The sequence below is a fragment of the Euprymna scolopes genome, chromosome 23, assembly GCF_053919585.1.
Source record: "Euprymna scolopes isolate OS-2025 chromosome 23, ASM5391958v1, whole genome shotgun sequence".
Taxonomy (NCBI): domain Eukaryota; kingdom Metazoa; phylum Mollusca; class Cephalopoda; order Sepiida; family Sepiolidae; genus Euprymna; species Euprymna scolopes.
In genome coordinates, this window is record NC_136504.1 from 38338316 (window position 1) to 38363207 (window position 24892).

General features: G+C 32.4%; 1 protein-coding gene across 1 annotated transcript in view; it reads right to left on the minus strand.

Moving 5' to 3' along the window:
- Window positions 1–24116, minus strand: part of LOC145245697 (ventral anterior homeobox 2-like) — a 62899-nt gene extending 38783 nt beyond the window's left edge. Inside the window, exon 1 of the mRNA XM_080107243.1 lies at window positions 23693–24116. Within this exon, the coding sequence (XP_079963369.1) occupies window positions 23693–23825 (133 nt within the window). The 5' untranslated portion in view covers window positions 23826–24116. The remainder of the gene's footprint in view (window positions 1–23692) is intronic.
- Between the last annotated feature and the right edge of the window lie 776 nt (window positions 24117–24892).

The window sequence follows — 24892 nt, forward strand, 5'->3', positions numbered from 1 at the left end:
AAGTAAAATTGTGATACCCGAGACGTGGTACGCATGGGGGGGGGGAGGGAAATAAAAGAATTAACAATTGTATTTTAGTAAAAAAAGATAACGAAATAGTTATTCGTTCTTACTAAAATAATAACAGGGGAAATACATCTTTTCAGATAATAATAAAAATAAATAAAAAAAAACTAGAATCAGTATCAAAATATTTTTGTTCATGCGTTTTAAAGGAGTTGGTGTTTAATCAAAACTGCTGGGGAGCCATGATTTTATATACTGTTTTGTTTATAAATCCCTTAAACAGTGTTCATGAAAAGCAACTTATGATCCCTTTAAGAACATTGGTATTATTGTTAATTCATTTAAGTAAAACGATTTAGCGATGCAGGAAATTAATTGGTTTACTGACAAAACAATTTTCCAATGAAAGAACATTTTTTTATATTGGATCAATAAAATACGCATCAAGTGCGCTCGAAACCAAATCACAACGTAATATTAGAAAAATAAACAAATATTTTACTTGTTTGAAATTTATCACAAATATATTTCAGAGGTATACTCCATCTTCAGTGTGTTGTTTTTGTTTCTTTTTTGTTCCTTTTCTTCTTCCTTGCCATGTTGTAACGTTGGAGAAATAAGTCTGTTCGTATAGAGCCGCGCGTTGTATCTGGCAGTTGTATTTTGAAATGTTTGAACATAAACAAATATTTTACTTGTTTGAAATTTATCCAAATATATTTCGGAGGTAATGTTTATTTTCCTAATATTACATTGTGATTTGGTTTCAAGCGCACTTGATGCGTAGTATATTTTATTCAAATTAAAACAACGTTTCTATTGAACTCTCATTCTTGACGTTATTCTCGCATTACCTACGCACAGTTCAAACATTATATATATATATATATATATATATATATATATATATATATATATATATAACATTTGCAAAATATATATGGCAATTAATCTACAGCAAATTTTCCGAGTTTTGAACTCGTGGGGACTCCTCAGACTAATTGATGAAATTGACATTACCATGTGACTTTATATATGTTATTGAGTTTGCTCGTCAACCAATCAAATTCTTTGTTACTCCTGATCCTGTTTTCATTAGTCGATGGTCGATCTTTTATCAGAGAAAGTCAATTGACTTACAATTCACCCCTCTATTTCTTTATTTTTGGAGAGGAATGAACTGTCATCGTTTATGTATTACAAGGTAACTTCGTTTTAACTTAGATGTGTTTGCTTATATTTTTGTTTATATTTTAGGTGTTATGCTAGTTTTGTTTTTATAAATTACTAGCAGGGCTACCCGGCGTTGCTCGGGACCGTATAAACAATGAAAAAACAAAAGCAGATATTGAACATATGTTTTATTCTTAGGGGAGAGGAATCTTTCATCTCAAGTTTTAGCGTTACAAAGAAACATTTGTCTTTTATATATATAGATAATGACAGGTTTTTGGGGGGCCCCCCTCGAAGATAACTGATCAGTTGACCAACTTCAAGTGGTCCGTTTGACGTGAAATTTCGATATTTGTCATCCGGGTGATGGGGCTTCGATATGATACCAAATTTGTCAAGTTTGGTTCCGTCTTTCAAAAGTTTTAGCGTTACAAACAAACATACATACACACAGACGTTTGGCTTTTATATATATAGATTATCAAATGTATTTATATTATATTATATTATAGTATTATTTTTTATGTATTGCTATTCTAAAGTAAAGTTTATTCATCATAATCTTTAAAGGCGCAAAACTGTTCGGCATGGAAAATTAATTTTGCCCGTCCCGTGTCGGGTATTCTTTAGTAAATCATCTATATATTAATACGATAGCGCATGTGTTATTTTGTGTGCCACGCTTACCTATTTTTTTTCTTCCGCGTGACTCTCGTTTAATTGTTATGAACTTCCATTTACCAAGAATTTTTCATAATTTTTGGTTTTGGTTTTGGTTTCGATGATAGCTGATGGCACTCAAGTTATATATATATATATATATATATATATATATACATGTTTTTTCCTAATAAGTTTTGGTTTCTGTTTCGATTCTAACTGATGCACCCAAGCAATATGGATATATTTTTTATTTTTGGAATCACAATTTATTATAAGAATTGATAGAAAATTGACTCTATAATAATATATACGAAATATGCATAAATCAAAATATATTTAGGGTTATTTTACGACCGGGCTACGCCGGGCGTCCCTGCTAACTTAGATAAATACTTTTGCAGTTTTAACAAAAGAAATACAATAATATCACGGCGTCTCCATTTATGCTGAATATCCACAGAGCATCAATATATTACATATGAAAGAATCCGCTGTAAAATTTCCACATGTCCCACTAGTATAAGTTGAAAATTCCAGCTGTTTGGTTTGTATATTTATTTATTAACGAACACCTATGATTTGATGATAGACTACTAATTTGGAAGTACATCACTCCAACGCCTTAGGTAAGTAAATTTCATTCAGATAAAAACAAACAAACAAACACACAACAACAAAAGATACCACGTTATCGTGGGATCTGCGTTCGCACTTGAGATCCTAAAAAAATTGAAATATTAGGTTTCATTTATTTTATTACATTTATGATATTTCCAAATCGTCACACATTTTAGTACTGACCAGGCTCAATGTTGCTTAACTTTGGTGATCTGGCAGTAACAGGTGCATCAACGTGGTAATGTAGCATGATAAAATGATAATATCATGATATAGTAATAAAATAATGAAATAAGACTAAATATATCAAAATAGTAATATATAAAGATGATAATGTAACAATAGCGCCAAAACGATAAAATAATATAAAATATTATAATAAAGCATTAAAGTAATAAAAAGTGGTAGAATAATAAGATAATAAAGTAAAAAACAATATAAAAAAATAATATAAGATAATAAGAAATATAAAAAGTATTATGTGATATAATATACCAATGTAACAAATTAAATTTAGCAATTAAATATTTAAATAGTAAAAGATATGTAAAAACGAGATATATATAAAAACAAGAGATATACAAAAATAAGCAATCCAACATATAAGTTTGATGAAGATTTGGTGATAAATGGGTAAACGATGGGGTAGGGGTGGTAATAATAATAATAATAATAATAATAATAATAATAATAATAATAATAATAATAATAACAACAACAACAATGATACATAATCCTAGTACTAAAATAAAATAAAGCAAAAATATAAAACAAAAATATAAAATAAAAATATACAAATATTAACGTAATATACACTTGTATAAATAGAGTTAATATTGCATTTAGGAAGACAAAGATGGCTGATAAAGTGTAATTTGTAATGCCTGCAATTTATTGATGTTTTCTGCTTTTTTTTATTTAGAAGCTTATCTTTATTTTTAAATTAAATTATATGTATTTTTCAGTTAGGCGTAAATAACAAGTTGTATGTAAAGATTGACGTGAGCTTTTGTGTATAATTTCAATTCTTGAAAGATCATTTGTGCTCGGTATATCTTTCTTTGAAGTTATCATCAGTATTATCAATATAATATTTATTAATATTACGATATCCTTAATTGTTATTCTGGATCGGTAAACTATCTATTTTATGAAACAGGTCTGTTGCAAATCACATTCTTGCTCTTTCTAATTTATCACCAAACCGTAACTAAATTTAATGGTGCTTTTATAAGGATTTTAAGGAGGATATTATTAAGAAAAAAGCGTAAATTTATATATAGGTTTAGAAATGTTTTCCATGTTTGGTTTTTACTATGAAAATAAATGAGGGTGTAAACTAGATAATTTTTAAACTTCTTTCTTTTCTAGATACGTTAGTAAGTGATGTTGGGTCAGTATAGTTATTTTGAGTGCTTTTATAACAACTATCTTTCAAAAACTAATTGTAAAAGTTTTATGATTATCAAAAAATTATTTTTCCAATAGATTTAGGGATATATTGGAGTATGGTTTTAAGTTATTTGATATAAAGCGGTTTGTTTTTAGATCAGTAAAACTTGAAAAATCCTAGCTTTTTAAATAATACTCTTGTTCTAAACGATTAAATTAAAAAAACAAGGTGAACCCTCATTTTCATTGGAGTAAAACGTACATTAGATTTATTATTAGAATACTAATTAATGGGATATGTATTATTATTAGATAAATATTTAAGAACTTAATTCGCGAATTGTCATTTTGTATTAAAGCCACGCATAACCTCAGAAAATTATGGTTGGATGGCAAACGTGGGTTAAATCTTTGGTAATAAAATTAGTATCATGGTTAAGATATGCATTACAAACTTATATTTTTAATATGTTAGCCTAGTTTTAATTGGATTTGTGTAATTAATAAATAAATCATAAATGCATATTAGGAATTTTACCAAACCTAGAAACATTGAACGGCTTGAGTTACTCCCCTTTCATCGTTATGAAGACATATTAGGATTTTGGTAACTTATAATTTCAACTAAAGCTTTAAAATTTCGAACGTACAGAGTTATCTTTCTGTCTACTTCTAAAATATCCGATAATCGTAAATCTTAATAGGAAAGAACGAAAGAAAACAAAAAATAAATAAAAATAGATTGTGATCTTTAATTTTAAATGAAGAATGAGAATGAACTAAGTATAAAGTAATGTTAAAGTTTCTTTCCTTATTGAATAAGTTTTAAACAAAAACTTTTCTTAAATCAAATAAATAGGTTAGCTGATATTTTTGTAAATAAACAAGGCAAAGTCCAGATACGAAACTAACATAGACTCGCAATAATTTAACTTAGTTGACTAGTCCGGATTAAAAAAATAATTCAAATTAAATAAAGAAATAAAGAAATTAAATTTAAGAAATCAATGATTAAAAAAATAATTCAAATTAAATAAAGAAATAAAGAAATTTAATTTAAGAATTCAATGGCTGTTTTTGTGAAAAATTTCAAACGACATAAATTTTTTGATTTGTCCGAATAGTCTTGAAACAATTGTAACTAACGATGAAATACACTATTTGTTGCTATCAATCCATTCTTTGAAGTCTTGGTTTTTGTTAAAACAATGTATATATATATATATATATATATATATAAAGAGAGAGAGAGAGAGAGAGAGAGAGAGAGAGAGAGAGAGAGAGAGAGAGAGAGAGAGAGCGGTTAGTCAGAATCGGAATCGGGCACTGAAAAATTATAATTTTTAAGGGTCTCGGAATCGGTATCGGAAAAATTTGTATCTATTTTTCGATGACAAATATTTGTTGTTTTTATTATTTTTGTTTCAAACTTTATTTTTAGCGATTCGTATTAATGATCAAATAATAAATATTTATTGATTTTTAAGCTACCAGTAAAACTATGATTTACAAAGCACCCAAACAAGCGTATTTTTAGGTTTGCAAAAACATATTTACATATTACGTGTTTGTTTTTTACTTTAATCCACTCAAAAAAAAAAAAAAATGTATATTATGTCAGCCCATTTACGGAACTCCTTTCACATCGTTGAGCACTTTCAGTTGAATTAAAGTCGGTAAATTTAGCTCTTATGAGCAGATCAGCAGATAATGATTAGATCACTCTAACAGACGTTAAAACGCATTTAAAAATGTTTAAATTCAATAGCATTTCTCGCGGTTAACGGTAGCTGAATGAACTAGGTCCTTGCTAATGAAGCCAGGGATGGCTACTGTCGGCCGGTTTGAATCTATCGATTAGTGTTAATCGTGACACCCTATAAAAATAATTCCCTAAAGAATGAAACACTAGTGTCTGTAGGCATTTAATAATTACATATATATATATATATATATATATATATATATATATATATATATATATATATATATTTAAAGTGATGGTTGTGTAGTTCCAACGAGAGAAAAAAAATGTATATTTAAAAGAGTGTAGCCATCAACAATTGTGTTTTTTTTTTTTAAAAGGTTTTCATCATATTTTTATTTTAAAATATTTTTATTACGCATTGCTAATCGATTTCTACTTTTTTCTCTCACTAAAATAAAAAATTAAAAAATGCGCCCCCTTTTTAAACAGATGCTTCAGCACCTGGAAACATTTTGGCAGTACCAATGAAGTATTTTATTTATTTATTTTTTTTAATTATTTAAACTTTGAGATTGAAGAATTTATTTAGATCAAGATCCTTTATTCTTATTGTTTTTATTACATTTGAACATTTTACGCTTCAAGTTGAATATTGCTTAGAATATGGTTAATTTTAGTTAAAATAAAAAATTTCAAAACAATATTAAAACTTCTAAAGCCGTTTTTTAAAAATTTATTTCAGGCTTCCATTTGAAAATTAGAATGTATATGACCCTCCTAAGTCAGTATATATGTATATATTATAAGAAAATATATTTCTACAGAAATATATATATATATATATATATATATATATATATATATATATATATTTCTGAGATATTATAAGAAAATATATTTCTACAGATATATATATATATATATATATATGTATATTTCTGTAGAAATATATTTCTTATGATATATACCAATCCTTATTTAAGAAGCTCAATGTAATTACAGAGCAATATATATAATAAATGACAAAAAACTATATTCCAAAATTAATGATGTTGACCATCTTATAATTTATTCCTTGAATTCAATTGACTTTTACAATTCTTGACAGTGCAGCATCAATCAATCCGTCGAAAGGAAATGACATGATTATAATCCGAGAGAACCTGCATATACATTTTATATGATTCTATTATGGAATTTCATCAAAGTCACTAAACCCAACTAATAGTACTAACAATCTACATTAATTTATGAATCTTCTACCAAAATGTTTTATTTAATAATTAGTAAATTTACTAATTCTAATTTGTGTATGTATTCTTATGGAAATAACATTAATAAATTACAAACTTTTTTATTTATTTTTTTTTATTACATTTTCACCCCAAACAAGGCATATTGCCACTTTGTTGTAGGGGGCTACTATCAGGGACATGGGCATCAGGAGTACTGTGTAGGGAGTTGAGCAGCAAGATGTCGGTTCACGTTGAACTTGCATTTCTGCATGTCAGTACAGCTGAGGAAGCAGGGACCCGGAAGGGAATTCCAAAGTTTAGCTGTCCTGGGGAAGAAACTACTGGAGTAGAAGGCTCTCTTACATCTAGGGATCTCTACTGTGAAGGGGTGGGATTTAGCTGCTTGTCGGGTTTGTCGTGGGTATTTACGTCGAGGGGACACAAGTGCTTGCAGTTCGTCAGAGCATTCACCGTTAAAGTACTTGTAGAACAGGCAGAGGGATGCAACATTTCGTTGATGGGACAGGGGCTGACGTTTAGATGACAGTTCAGCACCTATCAGATTGGCGACTCTCTTTTGAACCTTGTCTAGGAGCGAGAGACTAGTGGTAGATGCACCAGCCCAAATATGACAACAATACTCCATACATGGGCGAATGGTGGCCTTATAGAGGTATAGAATACTTTCGGGCGTTAGTATCTTTCTAGCATGGTAGAGAGAACCTCCCTTCTTCGCAGCGGTCTTGGCGATACTCTCGATGTAATTGTTCCAACTCATGTTTCCTGAGAGCGTTAGGCTGAGGAGTTTAAAGGATGTGCTTTCAGATAAAGAGTCATTGGCCATTGCTATTGGTGGTAGAGAAGGTTTCTTGTAATTATTGAAGGAAACGAGTTTTGTCTTGGCAGCATTGAATGTGAACATCAGTTTATGTCCCCATTCAACTATAGATCGGGGTCATCCTCTAGTGCTTCTGCCATTTCTTTAGATATGTGTGCATTTGTTTTCCTGTCGTGTCTTTTATAGAGTGTGGTATCGTCAGCATATATACCCATCTCACAGGCAATTCTGTCAGGGAGGTCATTTATGAATATTAGGAATAACAGAGGTCCCAGGATAGACCCCTGAGGCACTCCCACATTTATATCGTATTGTTTAGATGTACGATCGTCGAGGACAACCTAGATTTTTCTCTTATCCAAGAAGGATTTAATTATGTCATATATTCTTCCAGTGATGCCATATGATCTGATTTTCCTGGGAAGACCTTCATGCCGTACTTAGATATATCTAGAGCTACCGCTCATCCCTCCCCAGCTTTGTCCAGTGACTGGTATATACGTCCTGAGATTACAGTTAGGATGTCTGCTGTTGAACGGGCTTGTCTAAATCCATATTGTTGGTCAGTCAGAAGTTTAGCATCTGTAAGGTGATGGACTAGAGCTTAGTTAATTATTGTCTCAAATATTTTGGCGAAAAGTGAGAGGAAGCTAATGGGGTGATAATTTAATGGGTCAGTTCTTTCGCAAGAATTCTTGAAAACTGGTACTACAGAAGAAGTTTTCCAGCAGGAAAGCAAGATTCATTAAGGCATTTGTTGTAAAGTTTGGAGAAAACTGGAGCTACTTCGGCGGAGCACTTTTTTAATAGCACAGCTGTGATGAGATCAGGTCCACATGCTTTTGCAGTGTCAAGATTTCTTATGATAGCATGCACCTGAGAAGGGGTGATTTCAGATCGTCTAGTGTGGCGTCTGTCCGCAAAGGAAAGTCAGGGAGGGGGTGGTTAGCAGGGTCCAGTGTGGAGTTGGAGGACAACCGACTGGCAAGCATGTTAGCCTTCTCAGTTGCAGAGCAACCCACCTCAGGATTGTTGTATAGTGGGGGAATTGTTGATTACCTATTATTTATTACACTGTTGTAGATTTTCCGGAAGTCGCGGGTCCCTAATTTCTGTGCTTCGATACATTTTTTGGTGGTTTCAGTAAATTCTCTCTTAGCTGTCGCTATTTCTTTCTTACAGTTACTTCTGGTTTCTATATACTTTTGCCTGTTTGAACTGGACTTATGTCGGTTAAATCTGCGGTACGCATGCCGCCTGCGCAAAGTAGAAGTAAACTATTGGGAAGAGTGGGGCTTGCTATAAATTTCCGTGTTGGAACATGTGTTTCAATTGCTGTTTTGAACCATTCAGTGATCTCATGTGTGCACTGTTCAGCAGGAAGTGAAAAGATATTTTGCCATGGGGCGTCTCTGATGAGATCCCTGATGGCTTCCCAGTCAGCCTTTTTATAATATCTCGTTGTTTTGAGCAGTGGCTCTTCAGTTTTGGCTCTAATGTTTAGGGCTATTTCAAATCGGCGTTCCCAAGTCATCGAGAACCATGGTAAGAAACAGATCTAGAAGTGATGCGTGTTGTTCTTTCTGGTCTGGGAAACGGGTTGGAAACGTAACCATCTGTGATAGGGAATGAGATAGAGAGCAGTTATATGTAGTCATATCAGCTGTGTCTGTGTGAGTAGAAAATCCAAGCCAGTTTCTGTGGTGGTCATTGAAGTCACCAAACACATGCAATTGTGCGCTAGTGTCGAGGGAAAGTGCTGTATCTATGCTGTCAGAGACTTTGTTTATTAGGGTTAGTCCTGGGTCGATGGAGAGCAGTAGAGAAAATAAAAGTAGCTAATGTTATGTTGCATGTTTAGTCTAAAGCACATAAAGGCTTGATCGTCCGATTCTAGTTTAGTTTCTCTAGTCAAGAGGAGGGTGTTCCGAATATATACTATAAGCCGGTGCATATGTCTGTCAGAGTCCTTACGGCAGAGTGGGAGATATCCAGGCATGTTAAAGTAGTTAGAAGGGATGGAGGGGTGTAGGTTAGTCTCACTTAGTGTTAAGATATCCGGGGTGTTTGTTAGGAGAAATGCTTCGATATAACTTAAATTAGTTCTAAGTCCACGGATGTTCGTAAATGCAAGCCTCAAGGGAGAAGGCAGGTTGGTTTTGTTTGAGTTTGGGCCTGGTTTTAGCGTAATTTTTTTTATTGTACTGTCATTTTTTTAAGAGTTTCAGTTTAGGTAAGGGATGCTGAACAAGTGTTTATGCAGAATACCAGACATGCAACACAAGCAGACAATCAGTTGTCCTGCTATCTACTAGGATTATGGCCTCGGGATAGCCCACCGGGGATGAGTGCAGGGTTCGTTTCTATGCGCGACATGGCACTACAAACAACCCGATATTATACAACTGTTGATGGAGCAGCCGCTCTAAGCGCTACCAAAGAGTTAGGTACTACCAGTCGAAAATAGCAGCCAGGAACTGTCTATCCGGTATCCTCAAGCCATCAGACGATGGTCAACCCAATCTACTTGTACTGGCATTATGGCATTCAAGCACTCCCAAGTGCCCAGTTTAGGGGATGGGATGTGTCGGAAGTGGGGAAAACGGCGTTCATTGCCCTAGTCAGGAAACAAGATCGACCACTGAAGGTCCGTCGACTCCCTGTGATTCAACCTCTACGTCTAGCTAATAGGCAAAGAAGGAGTATGGAAGCCGGGCGATAGACAGTGCCTATCTACTCCTTAAGCAGTTTAGGTTTGCAGACCGGTAATTTGTTTGAGTCACCAGCTCTAGGAAGGTTGTCATCCAAGACTGGAGAGGCCTTCCACCCCTTAGCTTCAGAGTTTTCCTTCTCCTAGACGGATGACCTGAGAAGATCTACGGGTCCATCAGCACCGAGAGGGTTTCCCTCGCGCCTGGGTCTTAATCCAGGTATTTCTGCGCCCCCGCCTTGGTGGTTAATGTTAACGGGTTAGTTTATAAGGGTTATATATCAACTGAAAAATTATCAAAGTGATTACAGGGCATTGCTATTTCATTGTTTGTTACTGGAAGAGGGGCTGAGTAAGAGTCCATGCAGTGGAAGCAGCTATATTTGCAAACAGGTCTGTTGGAAGGAGTTAACATGGTTTGTTTTTTCCTTTAGGTTAAAAATTAAAATTATCACAGTTTTTATTGACAACTGATGCGTATGTCAAATAATCTTGGTTGTCCATCTTCCTTAGGTTCATATACAACCATCTCTTATGAAAAAGAGATATATTCAGATTAAATAATTCTTTTAGTAATTTTACAGCTTCCATGAAATCTAATTCCGTAGTTTTTTTTAGGTAGTATATAACCTACGAACTTGCTGTGTTCTCTTACACCCAACTTCCTGAGTAAAAGGCTCACTTTCTGGCTATTTGGCCAACTTTTGCAGTCCAGTTGAAAGACATCCTCGTATCTTGTATAGTATGCTTCAAAAGTATTTTCTTCCTCCAGCACATAATTAAATGTGTCCATGCTATTAAATATAGTTGTATGCGAGAAATTAGTACTGTCGACATTTTCTCGATTAGTCTTTAATAGTTCCAGTGTTTTAGCAAAACGTTCATTTTGCCTTTCTTCATATTCAAATTGTAATTTCTTCTGCCTTTCTTCTTGTTCAAGTTGTAATTTCTTCTGCCTTTCTTCTTGTTCCATTTGCCATTTCAATAATTTCTCCTCTCTACGTGCATCTAGCTCGGATTGCGCCTTTTGTTGCGTCTGCAAAAATTGCATTAACATTCTAGATAAATCTTCCATTTTTTTTGTATCCTTCAGTAGCAGTAATGCAGTTACGAAGAAAAATTGTACAATTTCACATGCAACGCAATATCCGTACCATATAAAATGGCTTGTGTTACAAAAAAAATTGTTCATAGTTCCTGTTTTCAATAGTAATATCGCTGCTCGAATAATATTTTCTCACTTTGCTAGCGAGTCAAGCTCATCCAACCACAACATAAGAACTGAGGCTTTTGCTGAAACCACAAAATACGATTTACTTTTCCGTTTTAGGCATTTCCTAATAAATAACAGCCGAACTTAAGTACAACTCTTTCTATAGAAAAAAAAAAGAAGTTTTTCAACTCGAGTCACAATTGATAAAAAAAAATGTATGGACTACATTTAAATTTTTTTTTTTTTGCGTCACGTTTTACTGTCTTATATCCGTTATCCAGTGACAACTTTAGTTTAAAAAAAAATTTTCCTTGATTTTAGTTTAACTGTGGTATTTTTTTTTAAATACCGAAGAGAAAAATTTGGTTTACCAAAAAGTCTTTAGTTGGTATTTACAGCAATTTAGGAAATCCACTGGTGAACTTTTTTTTCTTCGTATGTTACTTCCCTGTAATTTAGTAATACGAATCTGCTCTTCGTAATTTAGTAATACGAATCTGTTAGTCGTTTTACAAAAATTCACTTTTACAGTTTGTTATTTTTTTTTAAAGATGGATTCCACGGGAAAAGGCGTAAATCGTCGCTTTTTTTTTTTTGCCACGTTCGAGTTTTTTTTTTTCTTTGAGACTGCAATTAAAGGTTTTGGGTTGTCTCTTTTTTTCCCCGACTAGTATTTTAGTAAATAAAATACTATTAATTGAGGTTACTTTTTTTTTTTTTAACCTGAATGTAGTTTTTGTTCTTGGAATTTGGGAAACAACCGTTTCTTTCTTTTAGTGTTGTACTTCGCGAGGAAAATACTTGACAGTTTTCCAATGTTCGCTGAATTATTCATTTTTTTCCGCTTGAGTCGAACTTCTCTTTAGCGTAAAATCCGTTTTTACGACTATTTCGTTCGTCAAAACTTGTATTCCTTAGAAAGGTCAACCGTTGTGTTGTACTTTTTTTTTAGTGAGTTCTTTCCATTTCTTCGTCAACCTTATATTTGACGTTCATCCTCGTCGTCACTGTTAAGTTTGCAGGTTGAAACAAGTAACGTAGAAAGCAATACAAATGACGACTCAACAAACAAAGGTAGATCAAATAAGAAGTGTATTAGGAAAAGGTATATTTACAGGATATTTACATAATGGTGTCAAATAAGAGAGTCTTTGCTGGAGAAACATATCTGCTCTCGGCGGCTTCGGTGGCTTCTGGTGAACACACACTCAGACTAACTGAGTCTTCCTATTTATGTGTAATTACTATCCACATATGCAAATGAATGTGTGCCACCACAACAGACCTCTTAACATTTATTGTTTTGGACTCAAATCAAGTTATTAAGTTACATCCCTGTCTAAGGAACCTATATCTAAAATTTCAATTGTTTATACCTAAAATTGTCGGAGTAGTTTGGTAGAGTTCTGAAAGGTCAAATCGTTGAACTTTGACCCCTTAACAGCCAAATTTCTAGCTAAAAAAGGATTATAAACATTTCCCCAAATCTCAGTACCCTGTATATCAAATTTCGAGTCTGTAGATTTAAAATTGACAGAGTTATGGCGTAGGGAAATGTATACACACAAACACAGACAGACACACAGACACACTGGCACATTCACTTTTATAGATATGCTAGCACGAGTGCCCGGCTTTGCCCGCGTCTTTGGATGTGTATGCTGAGCAAAAAACAAAAAACAAAAAAAAACCGGTCAATTTTTTAAACTTTCACCTCTATTATGACCTTTTAACATTTATTGTGTTAGGTTCAAATCAAGTTATTAAGTTAGATACATGTCGAAGAAACCTATATCTAAAATTTCACGTGTTTGGACACAAAATTGTCGGAGGAGATTGGTAGAGTTCTTAAAGGTCAAATCCTTGAACTTTGACCCTTTAATCGCCAAATGTCTGGCCGGAAACCGATCACATCGATTTTCCCAAATCTCAGTACCCTGAATATAAAAGTTCGAGTCTGTAGATTAAAAATTGACAGAGGTATTGCGTATGGAAATGTACAGACACAGACAGACATACAGACAGACACACAGGCACGTTCACTTTTATAGATATATATATAGATAGATTGATAGATAGACGAACTGATTAAACCAAAATATATACGTATACATAAATATATATGGAAACAATTTTTTGTTTACTGTAAAGATTTTACGCAAATATTATGCAAGTATAAATCATGTAAAATACTTACATGAATATAATTACACGTAATAGTTAACTAAAGATGATTATTTCACTAGAAAACCGAAGAAACTAATAGAGAATTAATTAAAATGAATGTTTAAAATAATATGCAGATTAGCTAGATCTTTTGCTAGTGAATACAATTCCACAACCCATATATAAGAAAATTGTATTTTCTTTTTAAATAAATAGAAAAAAGGGTTTTTAATATGAATGTAAATACACACACACAAAAAAGAATTTATAGAGTGTAGATAGACCAGCATGGGTGTCTGGCGTTGCCCGTGTGTTTGGAGGTGTATGCTGAGCAAAAAAAAAAAAATAAAAATAAATAAATAAAAAAAAGGTCCATTTTTAAAAATATGACGCCTATTATGACCCCTTAACAAGTATTGTTTTTGGCTCCAATCAAGTTATTAAGTTAGATCCATGTCTAAAGAACCTATATCTAAAATTTCAAGTGTTTAGACCCAAAATTGGCGGAGGAGTTTGGTAGAGTTCTCAAAGGTTAAATCGTTGAATTTTGACCCCTTAATCGTCAAATTTCTGACCGAAAATCGATCACATAGATTTTCCCAAATCTCAGTACCTGTATATCAAATTTCGAGTCCGTAGACTAAAAATTAACAGAGTTATTGCGTAGGAAAATGTACACAGACAGACAGACACACACAGAGAAACGTTCATTTATATAATATATATATATACATACATATATATATATATATATATATATATATATATATATATATATAATAGATATAGATAGATGGATCGATAGATAGATTATATTGGACGCAATATATAGGAATGATTTAAAAAGTTAAAGGGGGGGGGGGGAAAAAAACGACTCGTGTGCCACCATCGAGAATCGAAACCAAAATGTTTAGTTTACGATTTATTTTTGCCTCTGCCGCCAATGACTGGGCTATGGAGAGATATTTACTGTAAGGCTAAAAATCACAACATGAACCAATAACTACTATATTATGAGTTCGTAATGCCGGCGTTCGACCTTCACCTGGCGAATTTAATTTTTTTTAATTTTCACACGTTTGCACCGATTTTTTCGGGCTAAAACACAAATATAATGGATTCAAATACCTTGTATATGAAGTTTCAAGTCTGTAGACTAAAAATTGACAGAGTTATGGCGTAGGGAAATGTACACAGACACACTCACACAGACACACGGACACTTTCACTTTTATAGCTGCAACAAAAATATATACTTACTAGCATGGGTGCCCGGCGTTGCCCGGGTGTTTAGAGGTGTATTCTGAGTAAAAAAAAAAAAAACTTTTTAAACTTTGACCTCTATTATGACCCCTTAATATTTATTATTTTGTGCTCAAATCAAGTTATTAAGTTAGATCCATGTCCAAGGAACCTTTATTCAAAATTTCAAGTGTTTAGACTCCAAATTGTCGGAGGAGTTTGGTAGAGTTCTCAAAGGTCAAATCGTTGAACTTTGATACCTTAACAGCCAAATTTCTGGCCGAAAACGGATCACATAGATTTTCCCAAATCTTAGTACACTGTATATAAAATTTCGAGTCTGTAGACTGAAAATTGACAGAGGTATTGCGTAGGGAAATGCACACACACACACACACACACACACACACACACACACTTTTATAGATATATAGATAGACTAGCATTTCAGCATTGCGTTGCCCGGGTGTTTGGATGTGTCTGTTTAGCAAAAAAAAAAAAAAAAAAAAGTGGTAGTAGGAAGGGAGGCTCGAACCCGTACCGCGAAGGAGGAAATGAACGGGGACAAAAAAACCTGATGTCTGTTACGACCACCGCCAATACGGAAGTGACATTTTTTAAAATTAAGGCTAGACAATCGAAAGGAGAGGAGGACTTTCAAAAATATCGGTGAAAAAAGCGACCCCCCCCCTGTATAAAAGTTCCCAGTTAAAGGTGAAGATATTAATATTTTTAGCCAATTTTTCGATATTAGTCGCCTGAAAGGTCGGACTTTAAAACGATACTGATCTTGATAAAATCCGTCGCATCTGTCAAAAGTTTTAGGCAGACTTGCAAACATACATACATACATACATTTATATATTGGTAACTAAACATTTTCGACCCAAACCGATAAAAAAGCTTGCCTTATCTCTGAATACCCTTTATGTAAAATTTCAAATGTTTAGGCCAGAAATTGTCTGAGTAATTTGGTAGAGACCGCAGAGATCAATTTAATTTTTTTTTTTTTTACCCCTATTATGACCCCTTAACATTTATTTTTTGGGGCTCAAATTAAGTTAGATCCATGTCCAAGGAATTTATATCTAAAATTTACAGTGTTTAGACCCCCAAATTGTCGGAGGAGTTTGGTAGAGTTCTCAAAGGTCAAATCGTTGAACTTTGATCCCTTAACAGCCAAATTTCTGGCCGAAAACCGATTCCAAAGATTTTCTCAAATCTCAGTACCCTGTATATCAAATTTTAGTCTGTAGACTTAAAATTGACAGAGTTATTGCGTAGGGAAATGTACGCACACACACACACACACACACACACACACACACACGTTCACTTTTATAGATATACTAGCATAGGTGCCCGGCGTTGCCCGGGTATTTGAAGATGTATGTTGAGCTAAAAAAAAAGTGGTTTATTTTTTTTTAACTTTGACCTCTTTTATGTCCCCTTAAAATTTATTATCTTGGGCTTAAATTAAGTTATTAAGTTAGATCCATGTCCAAGGAACCTATATCTAAAATTTCAAGTGTTTAACTGAAAATTGTCGGAGGAGTTTGGTAGAGTTCTCAAAAGTCAAATCGTTAAACTTTGACCCCTTAATCTTGAAATTTCTGGTCGAAAACCGATCACATAGATTTTCCCAAATCTCAGTACCCTGTATATCAAATTTCGAGTCTGTAGACTAAAAATTGACAGAGTTATTGTGTAGGGAAATGTTTTTTTTTTTGGTTGTTTGTTTTACGGCATATCAACCCTTTTGGGTTATTTAATGCCAAATCCAGTGATTTTGAAGAACAATTTTTTTAATAGAGTATATTTTTGTTTTTTAAGTCGGTTTCTATTTAACCCATAGTTGGGACCCTAACAGGTACTACCACTCCGGATCAGAGTGGACCTGGGAGCAATGGACATTAAAGGGTGGCTCCACACTCCCCAAAGCCCACAAGCTGGGGCCTCACCATCGGATATAGTTTAAGGTCGTATCCAGGACCGTAGGGAAATGTACACACACACACACACACACACACACACACACACACACACACACACACACACACACGTTCACTTTTATAGATATACTAGCATGGGTGCCCGGCGTTGCCCGGGTGTTTGGAGGTGTATGCTGAGCAAAACAAAACAAAAACGGCCAATTTTTTAAATTTGACCCCTATTATGACCCCTTTAAATTTATTGCTTTGGACTCAAATCAAGTTATTAAGTTAGATCCATGCCCAAGGAACCTATATCTAAAATTTCAAGTGTTTAGACCCCAAATTGTCGGAGGAGTTTGGTAGAGTTCTCAAAGGTCAAATCGTTAGACTTTGACCGCTTAACATTCAAATTTCTGGCCAAAAACCGATCCCATAGATTTCCCAAATCTCAGTACACTGTATATCAAATTTCGAGTGTGTAGACTTAAAATTGACAGAGTTATTGCGTAGAGAAATGTACACACACAGACACACAGATACACAGATATACACACAGACAGACAGACACTTTCACTTTTATAGATATATATATAGATAGATAGATGTATATATATGCGTGTGTGCTATAACTGTTCTATCCTAAATACGACACAATTATACACAATTATGCATAAGTAAAACTGTGCGTAATAGTTAAATGGAACTATTCATCCAATAAAAACTACAAAAATAAAAAATTAATTCATGAAATTTTATTTTTCAGTGAGAATTGCAAATTAGGTAATATTTTTGAAGTCACTCGCATTTTTCATGATTGAATGCATTAAGAAGTTCGTTTTAATTTTTAAATAGTAAAAGTTGGTCTGTTATTATCAATGTCAGTGCGACAAATAACTCTCTTTCTCTCTCTCATCCGCTCTCTCTCTCTCTCTCTCTCTCTCTCTCTCTCTATATATATATATATATATATATATATATATATATATATATATAGAGAGAGAGAGAGAGAGAGAGAGAGAGAGAACTCAAAATGGCGTAATGGAAACATATTTAAGGTATATGCAGCTTCTCTTCCAATTTTTTTTGGATTATAATCATGTCAAATAACACTTCATTTCCTTTTGACGGATTAATTGTTGCTATTTCTTCTGATGAATTAAGGGCAAAATAGATTCACTGATTGATATAATAATTAAATGATTGATTTTGCGATACAAAACAGATACTGTCAAGAACTGTATAAGTAAACTGAATTAAAGGAATAAATTATAAGATGGTCAACATCATGAACTTTGGAATACAGTTTTGTGTCATATATATATATATATATATATATATATATATATATATATATATAACTTCTTTATTTACTCACATAAAATTGATATACGAAAGTATAAATTTATGCGTAAACTTTAAGTATTTACTTCAAAAGTGCTCAATACGTAGGTAGAGCTAGTTAGTAAGTTATAAAATATATATGGCGATTAAGCTATACTGAATATTCCGCGTTTCGTCCACTCTAGAACTCTTCAGGCCATATATATTTTATAATTTACTATATATATATATATATATATATATATATATATATATATATATATATATATATATATTAAGAGGTATATTTGGTAAAAAAGAAGATAAAGTGCCCAATATGTTAGTAGAACTAAATATTTATTATTATGATTTCAACTTTAATTCATTACAAGTTGTTTTAATAGACGGGATAAAGATTACCCGTCTTTAGATTATTTAATTTAAACTTAAATCATTTGAAGACGGATAATCTTTATCCCGTCTATTAAAACAACTTGTAATGAATTAATTAATACGCTCGAGGTTGAAATAATAATAATAATAATAATAATAATAATAATAATAATAATAATAATAATAACAATAAATATAACAATATTGGCAGCAAGTCATTATTCCAGCACATCTGATTGAACACGACAGAGTTATTCTTTTTCCGATTTTTTTGGATATCTTATCAATTCGCCGAGCGGTCATTTTTTTTATTTCTACTTAAGTGCTTTTTATCGGTGCGTCCGATTATTACCAAGGGCGATTTTTGTTGTTGTTTTCGTTTACTTTTTCTTTTCCTTTGAGGCTTGGTGTATTTATAGTTTTTTTTTTCGTTAAAGGTCAGTAGAATATGGCTGACCAACAAATTTTGAGCGCAATTCTGTACAACATGCCGATTGAAATTAAAAAGACCGCTTGGCGAATTGAAAAGATATCCAGAAAAATCGGAAAAAAGAATAACTCTGTCGTATTCAATCAGCTATGCTTGAATATATATATATATATATATATATATATATATATATATATATATATATATATATATATATATATATATATACAGAGAGAGAGAGAGAGAGAGAGAGAGAGAGAGAGAGAGAGAGAGAGAGAGAAAATAAAAAGGAACAAACCGTATTATGTGTTCATCAACGTTTCGTCTTTATTTCGAGACTTCCTCTATTTTGTCGGAATACTATTTCCATTATTTTCATCATATATATATATATATATATATATATATATATATATATATATATATGTATATATATATATATATCTATAAGTATATATGGTGGAAAAGACTGTTAATATATGTATATGTGCGTGTGTGTATATATATATATATATACACACACACACATATATATATATGTGTGTGTGTGTGTGTTTGAATGGCGAACTCACTTACTTGTTTGCTTGAACGCGATATGTGTTTGCGTGTGACTATATATATATATATATATATAGTGGCGCCAAAAAGAAAGTCCGCACTTTTCATTTTGTCAAAAAAACGCAAATTTAAGCTAAACTGAATATAACTGTTTAAACAACGTATACCTTATTTGATTCGCTTTTTACCTGTTCATATCTGACTTTTATTTGAAGTGTATTAGTGTTCACGTCAATTCATAAAATTCATTTCAAATCGAGAAGGCAAAAAGAGAATCCGCGGCAACAAATGAGCTTAAAACCAGCTTAAAATATCCACCTGTTAGACAACAAAGAATCTCTAATCGTAATTGTTGTTGTTGTTCCAGGTTATACAACGAACATTTAGTTCACATGGCTCGACTTTCTCTTAGTGATCGTCAGGAGCTCATTTATCTCCACCTTCCTGGTTTATGCAATCGAGAAATTGGTCGCAAATTGAAATGTGATGAGAAAACAATATGGATGACTGTGCAAACGCACCAAAACAACGGCAGTGCTCGTGATGTTAAAAAGTGCTCTCTTTCTACAGTTGAGAACAGGTTGAAGGATTTAATTTGCGAGGCTGTGTTGCAAGACCCAAGCCAATGATTTCTGTAAAGACTAGAAAGCGCCGTCTCGACTTCGTCGGATGCAATGAAGCTCATGACTCTTCATACTGGTCGAAAGTGATTTTTAGTGACGAGTACAAGTTCACTAGGCTAGTTAGTGATAGTAGGCAGTACGTCCGTCGAAGGAGGGACGAAGCATATAATCCTAGGTGCACAGTTTCAACGCTGTAAGGTGATGGGGGTTCAGTTTTCGTATGGAGCGTTATTAGTGCCAATGGTCCAGGACCTATAGTTCGTTTGCAAGGTCGAATTAATTCGACCAAGTACATTAATATGTTAACTGAGCATTTTCTACTCTACTTTGGTCGGAATTTGGATGATAATCTCATCTTCATGCAGGATAATGCTCCCATCCACACAGATGACAATGTCAAGATAATCCGTGTTTGGATTGGCCTGCACAATCTCCAGACCTCAATCCCATCGAAAACGTATGACATTACATCCAGCAACACACAATGATAAAATTTCAAATCTGGAAGAATTTTGGACAAAAATTAAAGAGAAGTGGGATGGTTATTCACCGGAGTATTGCCGCAAAATAATTCAAGGAATGCCCTAAAGATTGCAGGCCGTCAAATTGCATAAGGGCTACGCTACTAAATATTAAATAGTTCGTTGTGTTCCTGTTGTATTTGCGTTGTATTAATGTTCTAAAGTTACATTCAAATAACAATTTTCTATTGTGCTAAGTGGGGTTGTTTTTTTGCTTGCTCGATTTGAAATAAATCTTTTAAATTGGCGTGAACACTAGAATACTTCAATTAAAAGTTAAATATGAACAGGTAAAATTATAGAAGAATAAAAGTCGAATCAAATGAGGTTTAGGTTGTTTAAACAGTTACATTCAATTAAGCTTAAATTTGCGATTTTTGAAAAAATGACAAGTGCCGACTTTCATTTTGGTGCCACTGCACGCACGCACACACACACACACACACACACACATACACACATACACACACAAGTGTGTGTGTGTGTGTGCGTATATATGTGTGCGTATATATATATATATATATATATATATATATATATTCATTTTGTAACTATGATTTTTTTTTGCTTTTGTTGCTTTTATTTTATTTTCTATTTGCATAATGTAAAAAACTGCTTTGTAAATTGAGAACCCAATTATTGAACATTCCTGACAATTTTTGTAAACAAAAGAATACATACATACATACATACATACATACATACACACACATAAAATAAAAAGTTAGATAAAATCCAAATAATATCCACAAGGTTTATGTAATGATTCTCAATCACAAATAGAGCTATATATATATATATATATATATATATATATATATATATATATATATATATATATATATAAAGAGAGAAAGAGAGAGATAGATAGATAGATATAGATATATATGTATATGTATATGTATATATAGATATATATATACATATGTATATATATATATCTATACACATATACATATATATACATATATATACATACATACACACACAGATATATATATATATATATATGCATAAGGAACTTTGTGTTTGTGTGTATACGTGTGTGTTTTTGTGTGTGTGAGAGAGAGAAAAAGAGAGAGAGAGTGCTCCCTATGGGCTCAGAAATGGCTATGCTAATTAAAAATCACACAAATTTACTTTATGTGTCTGAGAGCGTTCGATTTGTATCGGAATGCTTTCGATAAGTATAGAAATTCGATAATTGAAAAATCTGAGTAAAGAAGTCTGATTTTGACCAAAGTTAACACCCTTAAACAACCTAACATCACAAGTGCATTTGAGAAGTTTTATCACTGCACAAGCAATAGGTTTTTTGATAAGACAGGGGCGCGTTCGAAATGAATGCTTCTGTTCAGAGCACAACTGAGCCATGATACTTGACTTTTGCATTTTAAACTTTAATTCCGGACATTATAGAAAAGTAATTTTATAATATGAACATTAGATTCTTTACAGTGCAATGTAGACAACATTGTATTGTGAACTAATTCACTTCGGAGAGATATGTGAGGCTTTCTTCGGTTGTTTCAGTTATAACTTTACATATATACTAGCAGGCTTCCTGGCCTTGCCCGGTTCTAAAATACGCTTAAATATGATATTTTGATTAATGCATATTTCGTATTTATTGATATATTATATCGGACCGAATATATAGTAATGATTTAAAAATTAAAAAAAAAAAAAAAAAAAAATTTACTCATGCGCCACTACCAAGAATTGAAACCAAAACGTTTAGCGTTTTCCTTTAACGTTAATGCCTGAGCTATGAAGGCATGTTTGCTACAAGGTTAAAAATTAACACATAAGCCAATAGCTATTACGTTACGCATGCATATTCGTAATGCCGTCGTCCGACTTTCACCTGGCAAATTTCATTTTTTTTTTTTTTTACGTTTGACACTTTGCGCCGATATTCCTTAAATGAAATATAAATATAAAGTTTCGTCTGGGTTCGAATACCCTATATACTAAATTTCATTTTCGTAGATAAAAAACTGACAGAGATGTTTGGCAGGCAATTTTTTTAAAGCAAATATATATACACAAATAAATGTATAGAGAAGGGTTTGTGTTTACTATAACCTTTTTACGCAAGTATTACGTAAGTATAAATCATGTAGAATATCTGCATGAGTACAATTACACATAATAGTTAACTAAAGATGATCATCCCATAAGAAAACCGAAAAAATAGGGAATTAATTAAAATGAATGTTTAAAAGAATATGCAAATTAGTTAGATCAGATGAATGCAATTCCACGAGCCATATACAACAAAGTTGTATTTTCTTTTTAAATAAATAGAAAAAAGGGTTTTTAATATGGATATCAATAGACAAAAACACCAAATATATATATATATATATATATATATATATATATATATATATATATATATATATATATGAATGAATGATGATTGCTGCATCTTTCCAGATGATCGTCGTCGCACACACTTCCATACACACGCATATATATATATATATATATATATATATATATATATATATATATATATATATATATATATATATATATATATATATATATATATATATATATAAAGGGCCCAACGATAAAATTCAATGAATTTTACGAAGCTAACGTGCTCAATAAAAAAAAATCAAGATATTTTTTTTTTAATTTCAAATGAACAAGTTACATAGTTAAGTTACGACAATATCAAAGGAGCATTGTCATCGTCGTAACTATGTGACTTGTTCAGGTGAAATGAAATAATACATATAATATGTATTATATAGTGTGTTTAGGCAGCATTCTTTCATTTAAGCAAATACGGTTGGAAAAGTTGAAAAATAAAAAGGTAAAACAATGCTGTGAATTCGTCACAAACACACACGCGCGCACGCGCGCGCACACACACACACACACACACACACACACACACACACACACACACATATAGTTATTTAAATTACTTACCCCTTACGGTCATAGTCCGACAATAATCGGGATATTTCTTTTGGCCCTCTTGTTTGTCGATTTCTTTAATTTCCGTAGCCCGAAATCTGTCGTCGGAGAAACTTTTCTCCGACTGCGCCGAAATAAACGACATGATCCCCCAAAATCTCCGACCGCAACTCCGACTCACAAAACAGTTTCTTATTCAATCAATTAAAATTATTGATATTTATGGACTTAAACGGCTTGTTGTCTTAAAAACCAAACCCTTAATAAGTTCGATCATTTGACAAAATTCTTTCTTTTTTGCTTTCTTTTTTGTTTGTTTTTCTTTTTTCTTTCTTTCTTTTTTTTTTCTTTGTGTGTTTTTTGTGATAATTATTCAAACAGTGAAAAGGCGGACGTTCTTGTCACTAGATTTCGAAGTGTCCACCTTCTCCGCCCAGCGCTCAACTCGTAGTAGTTGTTCTGCTGTCGCCGGGAAGAGATGGATTCGTTTATTTTTCTTATTTATTTAAATTGTCTTTTTTTTTATTATTTTATTTTCGGCTTAGAATTCCATGCATCTTCACTACTCGTAGGATTTCTATTTACTTTTTTATTTGTTTTTGTTTCGTTTTTTTTTTTAATCATTTGTAATTTTTAAATGTCGTAATTTTTTTTTAAATGATATTTAAATACCCCATTGAATAAATTTATTTATTTTTTTTTCAAATTAAATGTTTCCTTTTTTTTACTGTCATTTTCTACTTTTTCAATTTTTTTAAAATCTATAATATACCTTTATACATGTTACTTCTTTCTATCGGTTTGTCCGTCACGCTATAACGTTTATCTTTTCATAAAATCTCATTATTTTCAAAACCCCGTTTCACCAATTATTTTCAGCTATCTCAAAGTATTGCTTTTAGTAGCCCCGTATGCCTCAGTGGCAATGTGCCTTATTTGGGATGAATTACCCCCCCCCAAAACAAACAAACAAACAAACAAACAAACAAAAAATATGACAATCTTATTAACCCGTATCCCTAAATTTTGGTCCTTGCTAAGATGTGACTTACTAGTGCGCATATATATATATATATATATATATATATATATATATATATATATATATATATATATATATATATATATATATATTTAGACAAATATTATTGAATAGCACGGAATTATTCTGTTTTACAATTTTCTTTTTTATCTTCTCCAATCTCCGAATAG